Source organism: Strigops habroptila, chromosome 11, assembly GCF_004027225.2.
Source record: "Strigops habroptila isolate Jane chromosome 11, bStrHab1.2.pri, whole genome shotgun sequence".
NCBI classification, from domain to species: domain Eukaryota; kingdom Metazoa; phylum Chordata; class Aves; order Psittaciformes; family Psittacidae; genus Strigops; species Strigops habroptila.
Genome location: NC_046360.1, coordinates 9,336,736 through 9,350,108, shown reverse-complemented (window position 1 = coordinate 9,350,108; position 13,373 = coordinate 9,336,736). Strand labels below are relative to the sequence as shown.

Below are 13,373 nucleotides of genomic sequence, written 5' to 3'. Positions count from 1 at the left end.
GTAAGTCTGCTGTCGTGTTTCAGTGTTCAGCTAACAAAGCTGGATGGGTGGGTAAAGTCCTGATGGCTGTGATCAGAGCACATGCATCGGTTAGAATATGGAGCCGCTTAAATGTTAACAAATGTCCATCAAAATACTGTCCCAGAATGTGAGAAGCCGGGCTCTGGTGTTAAATAACTGGGGCTTATCCCTGCACGCGAGCAAAATACCGTCAGTCACTAGATGGCCCTCACGGGCCTCGCTGTGCCCGTACCCGCGGCCGCTCTCAGCAGGTCTGCTCCCTCCTGAGGTTTTTTATTCGTTCTCTGCTACCACAGAGCAGGAGCTTCACCGTCGGACACCGGCGGGACCAGCTTCAGCCATTGCGTCACCCCCAAAGGCTCGGCTCTTTGGTGCAGCAGATGGGGTGTTAAAACCAAACGTGTATCAAATCAATTCTGTGATGATAACTTTTTTAAAGCAGCCTTGCTGTTATCTTTGATGTTTGTACAGAACAAAGCCTTCCTCAGCTGTTTTGCAGGGGGGTCAGACGGGTCCATTATGAACAGAACAAGGCGTCTCAGCACCCCGCCAGCAGCCGCAGCAGCAGGTGAGTGGGTTTACTTTGCTCTCCAGCTATAACTAAAACCAAAACCCTCCTGCAGCATTACAGTAGAAAAAGACCTGAGTTTATTTTGTACTTAAAAGAATGATGATCATATTGACATTTTTAGTATTTAAAGGAAAAAAAAATGTTTAGCCAATAATGATTACATTAAATAGATCACTTTTGGGCAGAAAATGAGCATAAACAATCAAAAATATTTCTTCCTCTGGGAAAGTGACATGCCAGCAGCAGGGCTGCAGTTAGACCTATCGAGACTACTGGGACTTGTTTAAGTTTGAACACTTTGATGACACGAGTAAAGATGGACAAACACATGGACCTTCTCCATTTGGAAACTCGCTCGTGGTTGGTCCACAGCCGTCCCATGCGTTTTCCCTGAGAGGCAGTGGACAGTTGCTGGGGAGCTCTCATGTGCAACAGTGACTGAAATAGCAGATGGGTCAACAGTTGCTGTTCTTGCAAAGTCATCCAGAAAGGAAAAGAAGGAAAGCCTCTCTGAAGGGGCTGTGCCCGATGTTACTGTCCTGCAGTGGCTTAATGCCAAAAGGCAATGGTAAGAGCTGTAATCACTGCTGACTGAGGCTGTACATGGGATGTAGCTGCAGGTGCCATCATGCTGAAGGTGTGATCTGACTGTTCTGACCAGAGATGCTCTAAAGGCAGCGTGCACCTTCATGTGCGTCGCGCCAGGTACAAGCGAGGTGGTGCCTGTGTGCTCCTTGGTCTTGCAGTAAAGCGTGTCTTCCTGCTGCTCACCATCGAGTCGTAGGAGCTGGGCCCTGGGAGGAGGGCTGGGCCTTGGCTGCCAAGCTGTGCTGGAAGGGTGCACAGGTATGGGGTGCAGGAGAGGTCTGTCACCTTCAGAGCAGGGGCTGTGACCTAAAATCTTCTGGTCAGGGCTCCGGGGTGCTACCTGTAGGTGGTGGTCTTCCATGAACACTTTACTGGCGTCCCCAGGCTGTTCATTCTCCTGTCAGCTGCACCAGGAGGTATTACACTGGTAACTGTCTTGTGAGTCTGAACAAAGGCATGTATGCTTGCTTGCCTAAAGATCTTTGAAGGAACAAAGCTGAATGTTCCTGGCTTTGTAATGGCTCTGCAGCTCTGGATTGATTAATGTCTGGAGTTCATGGAGGCGCTCCCAGGACTGTGAGAAGTCGTCCGGTCCTTCCCCACAGCCGCCGACAGGTGGGACACTGGGGTACCCGGGATGCACCATCAGTTCAATCGTTACGGTCCTGCTCTGTGGCGTTGGGTCTGTGGGCGAGGGCGCCTTGGACAGGAACTCAGTGATTGCGCTGTCGATGGCACTCCAGATGTTACTGACAGACATGTTCTTGCCCATCGTGGTCAACCCTATGTAAATGTCTGGCCACCTGTAGCCAGAGGAGGGAACACTGATATTAATGCTAACAAGGTGGTTAGAAAAAGCGTGTTACATCCTGTGGGTTGGGAATCAAAATTAACCTAAAACTTCAGACAGGAAAGGGGGGGGGTGTGTCAGTCTGACAGACAGGCCCAGCAAAACCCCAGCACTGCCATTATTACTGTATTTACGTGTGCTGTGTGACAGCACAAGGGTGGTTTGGCATCTGTGAGCTTACAGGTGCATTTTTTTGGCACAAGAGGGAAGAGCAGAACTAAACTGAGCAATTCTAAGCTATCAAAATAACTTACCCAGCCAATTAAAACCTGAACAATAGCCATCTCTAGTTAATAACCCTTGGCTAAGGAGAAGCAAAAAAAGTGACTGAAATAAAACAGAAACCAACTGCTAGCAGAGCATTCTGCTAGAGTGTATCAAAGAGCCATAATAACGGCAAAACACTAGACTTGCCTCCCCTTAACAGCAAACACTTCTTTCTAATTAGTCTTTTTCCTGCTACTTAAAACCCTTTGTCCCCTACTGCAGGGAGATGAAAAGTTACTTCTTGAAAACTTTCTCTAGATTGTACTTTCAGAGTTACAGTCTGGTGCAGTGTCAATGCAGCACTCAGCCTCCTGCCATGCCAGGTGCCAGCTTCACCAGAATGCCTGAGAAACATGCCCTGAAAAGATTCCCTTTAAGATGAGAAGTGAGTCATCTCTGTGCAAACAAAACTTCTTACTGAGCCCTAGTACCCCCAGCACTTCCGTTCTCCTCTTGAACCTTCTTGTAAGCCCCATAGTGGAAAGAAAGGTGGTGTTCAGTTCTGGAAAGATGCTATCAGGAGGTGATAAGATCTTAAGGCTTTACTACAAAAAGCATGAGTAATGCCTGTCTTACCTTATTCCATGACTTGTAAACACATCCACTGTGTTAAAAGAATCCTCTTCCACTCCCAGGTAAAAGTCCATCAGGGATGGTGGAATCCAGTCACATTTATGGAGGCCTGGCTCTATTGGGACACGTGTGTGTTTAATCCCATATTCCTCTAACACCTCTGCAAATACGTGCCTGACCTCTGGGAGTGAAAACACAGAAACTATGGTCACGAACTGGATAACCAGCTCATCAGGTCCTTGCAGGCTGTTAGCACAGAGACATCTTTCCGTTCCATGTTAAAGAAAATATAATCCTATTTGTCTTATCTTCTGCTGAAATGATTTTCTTCATCTGGGTGGGAGTCACTTTCTGTACTGGAAACATTACTCCCTCAACATCTGTGTAGGTGCCTTGTTTTTCCCTTTAGGACTGAGCATTTGGTCCAGCAACCCCTTCTGCCTTAGCAACTCTGGTCCTCAAGTGCATCGGAGGTGACTGCACTGTCAGGAACAAGTTCTTCATCAAGTCCCTGCACAGCCAGGTTTGCTGTGAGGGTATGAGCAATGTCATCCACAGGCAGCTGAGTGCTGGAGTGGGGAAATCTGGGTGGCTTGGCTCTCTGTTTTCCATCTCTGTACCACAATTGCCTTATTTGGAGAACAGGGACAAAAAATACTTGCCTATCTCTGTAAAGCATGCTGAGACCTGCAGACAGAGATCAGTGTGGAAACACAACTGACAGGATAGAGTTCTTGTAGCACCTGAAAGACCTACTAGCTTTTGCAAGCTCAGGCTTTCCAGTTTAAACTGGCCAGTCTGCTACCGGCCTGGGTCTGCCTCCTTTGATGTGGGCAGGAGTATGCAATTAGGATGCTGAGGTGAATTATCAGTCCTTGGAGGAAGAGGTGTAACCTGCGCCATTTGTGCCATTAATCCCCTTGTAATGTTACAGGAGGACCCAGATCACCAAGCAGCCAACTGGGGCCCAGGTGGGAACATTTTAATTGCAATTGAAGATTTAGTATCATGCAGTGAGGTTTACTGGCCAACCAGGGAGCTATGGCAAGGGGAATCTCATCTGAGTTGGCTCTCACCTCTGTAGTTGGGAAGAAGAGGACTCCTTTCTTACCTGGGAGGACATGGACATGCTGGTGCCCATCCATGTGAGGAGGTAGGTGACCTGTCAGCTCATGGAACAGCTCCACTTGGGCCTTTAGCTCCTGCTTCACCTGCACAGCAGAGAAGGGTCAGAGTAAGACCTGTCAGAAGGGCACAAGGGGGCTACTGGAGACCTGCTGGCCTCTACCTGGGACATGGCTCTGGGAGGCATAAAGTGCTATGATGTATAAATGGATTTGCAGTGCCCAAAATGTTCCCTAGGCATGGGTCTCTATGGTACTGGTTATGTGGATGGTGTGACACTGGGATTTTCTGTTTTGGAAATATTGGATATTTGAATACCCATTTCCCTTTAGAATGAATGGGGAAATGGCTGCTCATATCCCATAGGCAGTTTTGATCACCCAACTCATGCATCCTTGCTCATGGGGCAAAACCAGCCATCTCCCTAGAGAACAAAAGCCTCTGACGAGGTGATGAAAGGCTTACTGCCTACTTAGCACTTCTCTGTCATTTTCCCTTTACTTATCTCTAGGTTCTTTGTAAATATCTGTTCCAATGCCTCCTCTGTCCCCTCAGATAAGTGGTTGACAGGACACTACTGTATGCAGGCACTGAAGCAGGGAGAAATGAGTTCTCAAAGGCTGCAGAGCCTTTGGCAGAATTAGGCTCAGGACCCAGAAAACCAGTTCCAGCTGCCCAGATTCATCTCTAAGCTTACTCACAGCTGGGACCTAGGGAAGATCTTCAGCTGTTATGTGCTGGGATAAGTGCAGGCTGATCTGTGCCAGGAAAGCAAGTTGCATGATTGTATATGGCTTTCTCCTACCTCTGACATATTCAGGAGACCTTTTGATAGTGCTGTTCTGAATCCCCTTTTCCCATGGAAGAATCCATCTTGGTTGAGTAGCGAAGAGTTTGTTTTGAGTACCTCACACGCAGGAGAGCCCTCGGAGAGGTTGGCATGCAGGCCTATTGGGATGTTGTATCTGTAGCAGGAATGAAGTACCTGTTAAGCTTTGCACCTCTACCTCCTTTACTGTGCCCAAAGGCAGAACATAGCAGTGAAAGATTTAGACTGATCCAAAAGGTGGTTGTGTGCTCACTGGAGTACATCTTCATATCTCTGCCCTTCTAGAAAGGAAAGCAGAACGACACTAACCAGAGCAGAGTATCTCCAGCTAGAAACCCTGTGCAGTCTGCCAAGGGCCAGTCTGTGAGACTCCCAGCTCTGTTCCCACCCTGACTCATGGGGAGAGCAGCCACGACGTGTTGGAGACTAAATGCTGTAACTGCATGCTACTAGTAACTGGCAGAGAAATGTGGACCTTGAAACCCTTTCTAAAGCACTTCATTAGCCCCTGCTAGGTATTCCCTCGAGTTGTTCACCCTATTAAAAATGCTACATTTATGAGACATTTGAGTTTTACTTGACAGCTTCTAAAGCTTCCCCTAAGTAGAATCTAGCTGTATATAAGCAGTGCCCAAGGCAGCTGTTATGGCAACAGCATAGGCTATAAGTGTAAATACTGTCTGACTTTAAGGGTTTCCTTAAAGGGTCCAAGAGGCTGCAGCTGGAATTGCCCGCAGTGTCCGGCTTTCTGTCTACTGGTGCAGATGTTCACTCACTGAGTGACAAGGCTGAGCTGTGCATCCCTCTGGCACAGACGAAGAATTACTGCAGGGAGGCCCAGTGTAAGAGTAGAGCCTTGCTAAGGGATCAAGGGTACAATTTATTTACTAGTTTACTATTTATTAATTGTACAAGGATACAATTTATTTACTAGTTGCACCCTGCAATATTTTTAAAAAGAAAAAGAAACAATGCAGTGTATTTGCAGAGCTCCTCTCAGCAACAGGGTCTTGTAAAAGTGCTGGTTTTCTTTCTTAGTCCATGCTGTGGATTCCCCTACAATAAAAACAGGGCCTGTGAGTGCTCAGGCTTGTGCTGAGTCTCATTAGTGCTTCTGGAAATCCTCAGAATCAGTGGCCAGAATGATGCTTTGAAACTTTTTCCAAGACAACCCCTGGCCTCTGGCTGACCCAGTAAGTAAATGACAGAACTGCAATGTTCCTCTGCTGCCCAGTCTTGAGTCATGGTGCAGAGTTAATTTCAAGGCACCAAGTCTGTGGTGCTTTAAATCCTTCCTGGAACTTCTGCATGGAGCTGTTAAAATTGGGCATGGCCTGTTCCTGTTACAGCCCTCGTACAATAGGTGGGAAAACAAAAGCAATCCCCACTTAGGCAAAGTGTGCAAAAAGCATTTTCCCCTTCTGTCTGCTGCTCTGAAGCTGACTAGTAAAGTGCCAAGTTACTTGGGACAGGTCTGTGGATGGATTGGACCAATTTAGTCATTTAGCTTCTTCCAATTCTAAGGCTTTGGCCCTTGCAGAACTGAAAGTCTTTTCTCCTGGCTCCTCCATCTCTTGTGCCGCAGGTGGACGATGTAGTCTGTTGCTAGATACTGCTCCTTCTCAAAGGCATAAATGTTATGAGTCAAATTGTATGGACAGCTCTGTGAAACAAAATGAGTCCATGTCTTTTCAGTCCACTCTGCAATTAGGGAGCTTGAACGTTTGCTTAATGGAGCAAAACAGCTTGTGGAGAGAAAGGTCCTCTCTGGCTTTTCTGATTTGGCTTTTCTGCAGCAGGGCCTGACTGTATAGTTGATGATAATGTTCATCTCATTTTCATATATGGGGCCTGAGCACATGACATATGCACACTAACTCCTTGCTAATACAAGAACTGAAAGATGCTGTCATTGGGAGTGGGGACTCTTCAGCAGGTGGCTGATGGCAGGGCAGGAGACAGCCACAGTACAGAAGGAGTGCTGTGGCAGGAGGACTTCTTCATCCTTTGACCTGCTTTGTACTCTGCATGAGCCCAAAGGCAGAAGGGGAGCCTGTGGTTCTGTTTTGGAAGTCCACCCCAGGTTCTTCATCATGTCTCTGGGAAGCTGTAGCTGCATCAGCTGATAGCATTGTTTGTACCACAGCCACTGCTGTCTACAAGAAAAAGGATTCATGTGTTACCATGAATCAGCAGATGGGAGATTTTTTTGTTGAGCACTCTCCTCCTCATGTGTTGTGGGAGGGCAAGAAATGAACAGCTGAGCCTTTCAGCGTTGTCTCCCAGGAGCATCAGATGAACTACCTCCAATTGTGCAATGCCTCAAATGCTGTCAGGGAAGCTATTTCCAGGAAAGGCAAGCCCTTCTGACAGGTGTGGGACACCAAGGAGCCAAGCACTGCACTGCGGAACATTAGAGCTGCTCCTCTGCCTGCGCTGGAACCAGCCCCAGAGCTGGGCAATGCACAGAATGTGGAAGTGCAGAGAGAGCTGCCCTTGTTCTTGCTGTAAGGGGAGACTCTGACTGTAACATTAGAGCATGTTTCGGAGCTTTGGCTAACACCAGCTGAATATCTTAATAGTTTTCTCTTAGAGTGAGTCCTGGCTGGTTTGACAGACTGTCTGTGCTGAGGCATCTAAAGAGGAACTGCCAGTGTTTAAAGGCTCTGGAATGCAGAGACTGAAACCAAAACTCAAAACACAGCACGTGAGGAACTTGATCAGAAATATTCCCCTGTGGGAGATGCACAGAAGCAGGCATGCTGGGAAGGCTGTAAGGATATGGGAAGGACAACACAGAGGGCGCAGCAGGATTCTGTGGCTAGCTAGCATTTTCCTGTACCTAAATATGTGCTTTTCCTCTGGATGCAGTGAGCCAGATGATGCTCTGATTCAGCACCAAATGTCCTGTGCCTGGTGTTCATTCCTAATAGTCCTGGCGCTGCATGAGTACCTGATGTTCTACGTGCAACGAGATGAAAGCATGAGCAAAACTTCAAGCATTACAGTAATTAGCCAGGCTGTACCTTGGGAGACAGGGCTCCAGTCATGCTCTGTCCTGAACAAAGGCTTGGGCTTTAAGACTGAACCAACAGTTCAGTCTTTTTTCCCTGACTGTTTACACACTTTGGACTAACTCTTGCTCCATAGTGCCTCTCACCGCTGAAATGTAGCTTCTGCAACCAAACAGCAATGCCAAGGTATGCTATATTGTAAAAAAAAGGCAGGGAGAAAACTCAAGATATGGGAATATCTTGGAAAGGATAGTCTCTTACAACAAATGCTACAAAGGGCAACAGAGTTCAGTCTGGAAAGATTTCTGAGACAGCAAACCCAGCCCAGTCATCAAGTGGAGAGGAAATGGCAATCAGCTAAACTGCTTCCTTTTCAAGTAGTTGCTTGTTTTGCCACACGAGTGCTCTGAACAAATGTCTCTGCTAAGGCAATGGGCTTTTGTGCAGTTGCAATCCCTATTCATTCATACCCTTAGCAGGAAAGGGTCTCTGGAAACTGTTACTATACTGAGTCATTCTTTAAAGTGCCCACCGGCTTTGCACGTTCCTGAGCTTGGTGGATGAGTAACAGTGCCCTGGGTCCTGCCTGGCCACAGCAGGGACTCTGTGCAGCCCCTGCATTCCTGGGAGCAGTGGCTGTGGGAATCATGCAATTCGCTGAGCACAGGCCCAATTGTCTTGCTGAAGACTGCGGCATAAGCAGGGCACTTACCCTTTTCCTTCATGGGTAAACAGATCCACCTTCAACGTCCTGTTTGTATCCTTATCCAGGAAATTACTGGTTCATCGGGTTTCAGCCCAAGTGTGACGCAATGAAGAACCTCATGTAAATATCTGTATCTAGACATCCTGCTCCAGCAAACATCCAAGTATCTCAAGCCAGACAAAGCCGGGCTGTGCTTTGTGCAGAAGAAGTACACCTCTCAGTTTCCCCATGTTGGCATTTGCATGCTTCCCTCCCACCCCACTTTCACTCTTCAGCAAATCTAACTGTCTTTCATCAAATAGCATCTTGTCTTGCTCCACTACTGCTAAGGGCTGATTTCTGCTGGAAGAAACACTCCAAAGCCTCTGTAGTGTTAAGAACTGGTACTGTAACATAGCTTAAGGATGTGACTTTCTTTTTAATTACATCTTTGTATCAACTGAAGCTCCTGTGTCCGTGACCTTACATCAGCAGAAAGTGCTGTTGCCAGTGAAGTTATTCTGATCTCACATTCTAGTTTAAGGCCTCAGCTGGGATCCCACCTCTAAATCAAACACAGTTCAGCTGTGGAACTGTCTGCCAGGTGATAAACAGTCAGATAAAAGGGTGATGAGAAAGCATGAGAGATTTCTGGATTAGTCAGATGTTGACTTGGGAGGGTCAGAATTAAGTCACAATTTACACACACATTTTGCAATTAGTGTTGATGGGAAAGGAAGTGAAAACATAGACAGCAATTAAATGTGGTTTTGTTAGATTCTTCTGTTAAATGTACCCAGATGTTGTGGGGGCTTCAGCTTTTGTGTAGCTGATGTTCAGCATTTAAAGTGCAAAAAAGAGGCAGGAAGACTGAAGTTGTGTTCTAAAATATGTCACTCTTCATCAAGGTTTTTTGATATAATCATATGGAAAAGGGTCCTAATACTCGGTCACGACTGAGCTGGTTTATAAAAAGGGGAAAATATGGCAGGAAACAATCTTAGGTCTATTTGTGCTTTTTCCATGTTTCTAAGGAAAAATGAACCCATTAATTTCAGGTACAAAATAACCCTTCCAATCTCTGGGAAAGGCTAGGGAATAATCACTAGGAAGACTGGCTGACTTCAAGGTGAGGCTTGATAAGTAGAAAATTGAGACTATATTATATGGATAACCAGGAAGTCGCAGTCAGTCTATGCCCCATGAAGAAAAATGCTGAGTTACTGAAGTAAAACCCCCACAATGGCAGTCTGTTCCCTGCCTGCTGCTCTGGTTATGTACTGCTCCAGCAGTTGCTATCGACAGGTTTGTCATTTGGTGATGGATCAGGCCTCTGCTGAAACTTTTCTTTTGCCTCAAGTGGGGTCCCCAAGATCCAGAACCTAGATGTTAGGGAAGGTATATTATTTACTGCTTGGTTCTGCTGGTTTGCAATTAGGTTGTGTTAAAGCTGGTATAAAGATCTGCGGACTACCATCACATTTCTGCCAAGGCTTCTAATATACCCAGAAGCCTACCGAACTATTGTGAAATGAAGGGAGGAGTGGAATTCCAGAGGAACTGTGTTCCTTTCTGAAGGATACCGAGCCCTAATATTGCAGGGCAGCATGAGTTGCTTAAGAATTACTGTCCTGATAGGTGATAGATCCAGTCTCTGCTTATACCACTGGTCAAGGCTGAAACGTCTGCTATGGAGTCAAGCATATATGCATGTGTGTATATACATAATATTTGCTTAGTTGGGCTCTGTGAAGCTGTGAAGAAGGATAAAAGTGGAGAAAAAACCAGGGCAGACTTTCATCCCATAAACATAAAATGCTGCAAAGCCTCAATATTCACAGTGGGATGGGAGACACCACCAAGCAGGGGGGAAGAGGGAACAACAGTGGCAAGGCAGTCAAGCAACAGTGATACCTTCCCATTTTTGCACCACAAGATGAGTAGGATTCAATGACATTTCCAGTAAGTCTGACTTATTGGACATCTGTGTCTAAAAAGAGTTTGTGTGAACCTCTGCAATAGAGGAACAATTATCTTAGGGGTGTTTGCATGCACAGGTACCAATCAAGGTGTACTACCAGCACCTGAATTAGAACATGACCAACCCTTTTTGCCAAACCTGTGGGTGAGTAGGGCTGAATACAGCTGCACAGTTACACAAATGAGGAATTGAAGAACCTGGGCTGTTGATCTTCACTGCTGACAGGTGTCCCCAAAGTCACCCTGCTTATATCTTCAGAAATAGATTTAAATCCATTTACATTCACACTTACAATTCAAAACTATCCCCCAAAAGAATGAAGCAGCAGCAGGTTGCATCTTCTGCTGTCCCCTCCCCTCCAACCTGGCTTTTCACACCTGTATCAGCTGTCAGCACAAGTGTCATGAGCTGGAGTCAAAGATGGTTTTTAAACCTCCATGGCCTATTTTCTGGCTATGGAAATGAGGCCAGGTGGATTCTATATTTAAAAGCCTGCTAAAGACCATGGCTAAAATAGCTGACAACATTACCAGAGCATTGAGGCTTAAAGCCTTCCATGGTGCCTCTGTGTCTGAGAGAAGCGCTGGCTTTATCTTCATGTTTTACATTTCATTCTTTTCATTTACTAGCAGGATTTTAGGCGTCTCAACAGTGTCTCCCCTTATCATCCCAGAGGCAGTTCCTCTCTCAATGTTTGTGTGTAATTTCTAACCTTTTTAACAGAAGACTAGTTTGCCACTAACACCACACCCTGGTTTTCCTATACCACCCAACACCAAAGCTACAAGCTGCAAGCAATTTCCAAGTACTCCTAAAATCACAGACAAATTGGAGAAAGATGCTCAAGGAGAACAAGGACAGCATGACTCTCATTAAACTGTCCCCTGCAGCAGCTATATTTGAAGCATAAGGGCTTAGCTCTCTTAGTACCAGCACAGCTCCTTTCCTCTTCTGCTTTTCTAAATTGTTTCTCAATCCTGCTGCTCTCTCTTCCAGGATGTATTCCTGCTTCCAAGTGCCTGCCCACACTGGAGCTGAAGCATTAGCTGCGTTTTACCTTCTAAATACAAGTAATGCTTCCTATTAAAGGATTTGCTGAGCTAGTCCATGAGACCAACACAGCATTTGACTTGCTACAGAGCCAACTATGCCAGCAGCCTCTGAGAAGTTCATGAAGGAGTAAAGGTGCCAAGTACAAGGTATTGTTCCTCTTTTTGTGTATGCAGTTTTTACAGATGGATTTATCAAGCCTAGAATTAATAAAAATATTGGGGTACTTGTTTAAAAGGCTTCTGGGGTGGAAAAAATCTGGTTTTCCACTGTCTAGATTTGTAACTAAGCCCTTGCAGAATCACACCTTTCCCTGATTCTGCAATGAACCTGGGTGACCCCGTGTTCAGCCTTGCTGAAATGCACTAACTTAAGTGAGATTTAAAGATTTGTGCTTCTATGCTCTACTAGTTTTAGAGGTAGCAGCTTGATCTGGGCATATAGTGTGGGCTTTCATTCTGATGGTGCATCTTTTAGAAGTGTGGGAAAACAAAGTCCACCCAAAGTCTGCTAGTCGAATCGTGTAAGTGGCTTTCTATCCAGAGGAAAAAAGGTGTAGTGGCTAATACTAGAGAAAGAGCCATTATGGGTATGGTTGGCAGGTAACTGGTTTTACTATGAAGAGTCTTAGTAAATATGCCTGGAATATGGTTTTCTTATACCACCCTGGGCTGTGATACAGTGTTTATACTGGGGTTACAAAAGACCAAATTTTACAGACTATGCTTTTGATAGCCTCTGGAGGCTGTCCACAAAGGAGCTAGAGAAAGTAGCTTACCTCCTTGCCAGCTCGGCTGCATCTGCTGCAGCGCTTCCGTTGACTAGAAGGGACACGTTGGATACCGCACCTGCCAGGAAGCAGTCCACGATGCCTTGGTTTCTCCTAGGACAGTAGCCAAAGTCATCTCCAGTGACTATTAGCTTCACCTGAAGCATCGTTGGAGGTCATCCCTAGCAAAAAAGTAAAGGAGGGAAAATCTGAACAATCGGCAGTCTGCAGATCACAGGCAAACAGGAAAAGACTGGTTCAACGGAGGTGAACCCAAGCGTGACTCAGCCCCTAACTCCTCCTGCTCCACCTCAGCCTGCCGCTGTCTCACAGCTTGCACAGTAGCCGGATTTGGCGTGGCCGCCCGGCTCACACCGTACCTGCCTGCTCCCACAGAGAGAGGACCGGAGTCTTCCTTTCTTTGCGGGAGCACAGGCCTGCCTGCATTCTGTGGTGGTGTAGATGAGGATGTGCAAACGGTCAGGGGCTTCGGGAATTGATTGAATCGTCAGGGGGAGGGGTTTCAAATTCTTTTCCCCGCTGCACATCCTCGCCCTCGGTGCCCGGGGAAATGGCAGCGGTGCGAAGCACCTGAGGCAGCCCCGCAGCCGCGACACCTCGCTGCCACCGATCCCGGCATCCAGCGCGGCCGGGGGATGGTGCGGGACGTGGCGCGGCAGACGCGTGCCCCCAGGGAGAACCGGAAAGGAGCAGCGTCCCGCGGTGCGGCTCGGACCCTCCCCTCCCGCCGCAGCGGGGACAGAGGGGGCTCCGCCAGGCCCCTCCCCGGGGCGGTGCGTACCTCCGTTCCTGCCCGCTCCCGTGCCCAGGGCCGCCGCCGCTCGCTCAACGGTCCCGGTCGCTGCTGCCCCGGGGTGGGTGAGGATGCTGGCCCCGGCGGCGGAGCTCTGCCCGCGCCGTCCCGCCGCGCATCCCCCCCCCCGTCTCCCAGTGCTGCCGCGTAGCCCCAGTTGGGAGCTCACCGGCGGCGAGCGGCGGCCCCGCCGCAGAGCCCGGCGCCTCCGCAGTGCTGCGAGCACCGGGGCGGCC

At 47.5% G+C, this 13,373-nt stretch overlaps 1 protein-coding gene across 3 annotated transcripts in view; it reads right to left on the bottom strand.

The window, feature by feature from the left end:
- Positions 1-13,373, bottom strand: part of YDJC (YdjC chitooligosaccharide deacetylase homolog) — a 15,677-nt gene extending 2,304 nt beyond the window's left edge. Inside the window, exons 1-6 of one of the 3 annotated variants that reach the window (XM_030500834.1) lie at positions 13,126-13,373; positions 12,333-12,505; positions 4,801-4,960; positions 3,982-4,081; positions 2,874-3,051; positions 254-1,983 (exon numbers count right to left, since the gene is read on the bottom strand). In XM_030500834.1, the coding sequence (XP_030356694.1) occupies positions 1,653-1,983; positions 2,874-3,051; positions 3,982-4,081; positions 4,801-4,960; positions 12,333-12,490 (927 nt within the window). In that variant the 5' untranslated portion in view covers positions 12,491-12,505; positions 13,126-13,373 and the 3' untranslated portion in view covers positions 254-1,652. The remainder of the gene's footprint in view (positions 1-253; positions 1,984-2,873; positions 3,052-3,981; positions 4,082-4,800; positions 4,961-12,332; positions 12,506-13,125) is intronic. The other 2 variants (XM_030500837.1, XM_030500838.1) reach the window with 2 other exon arrangements.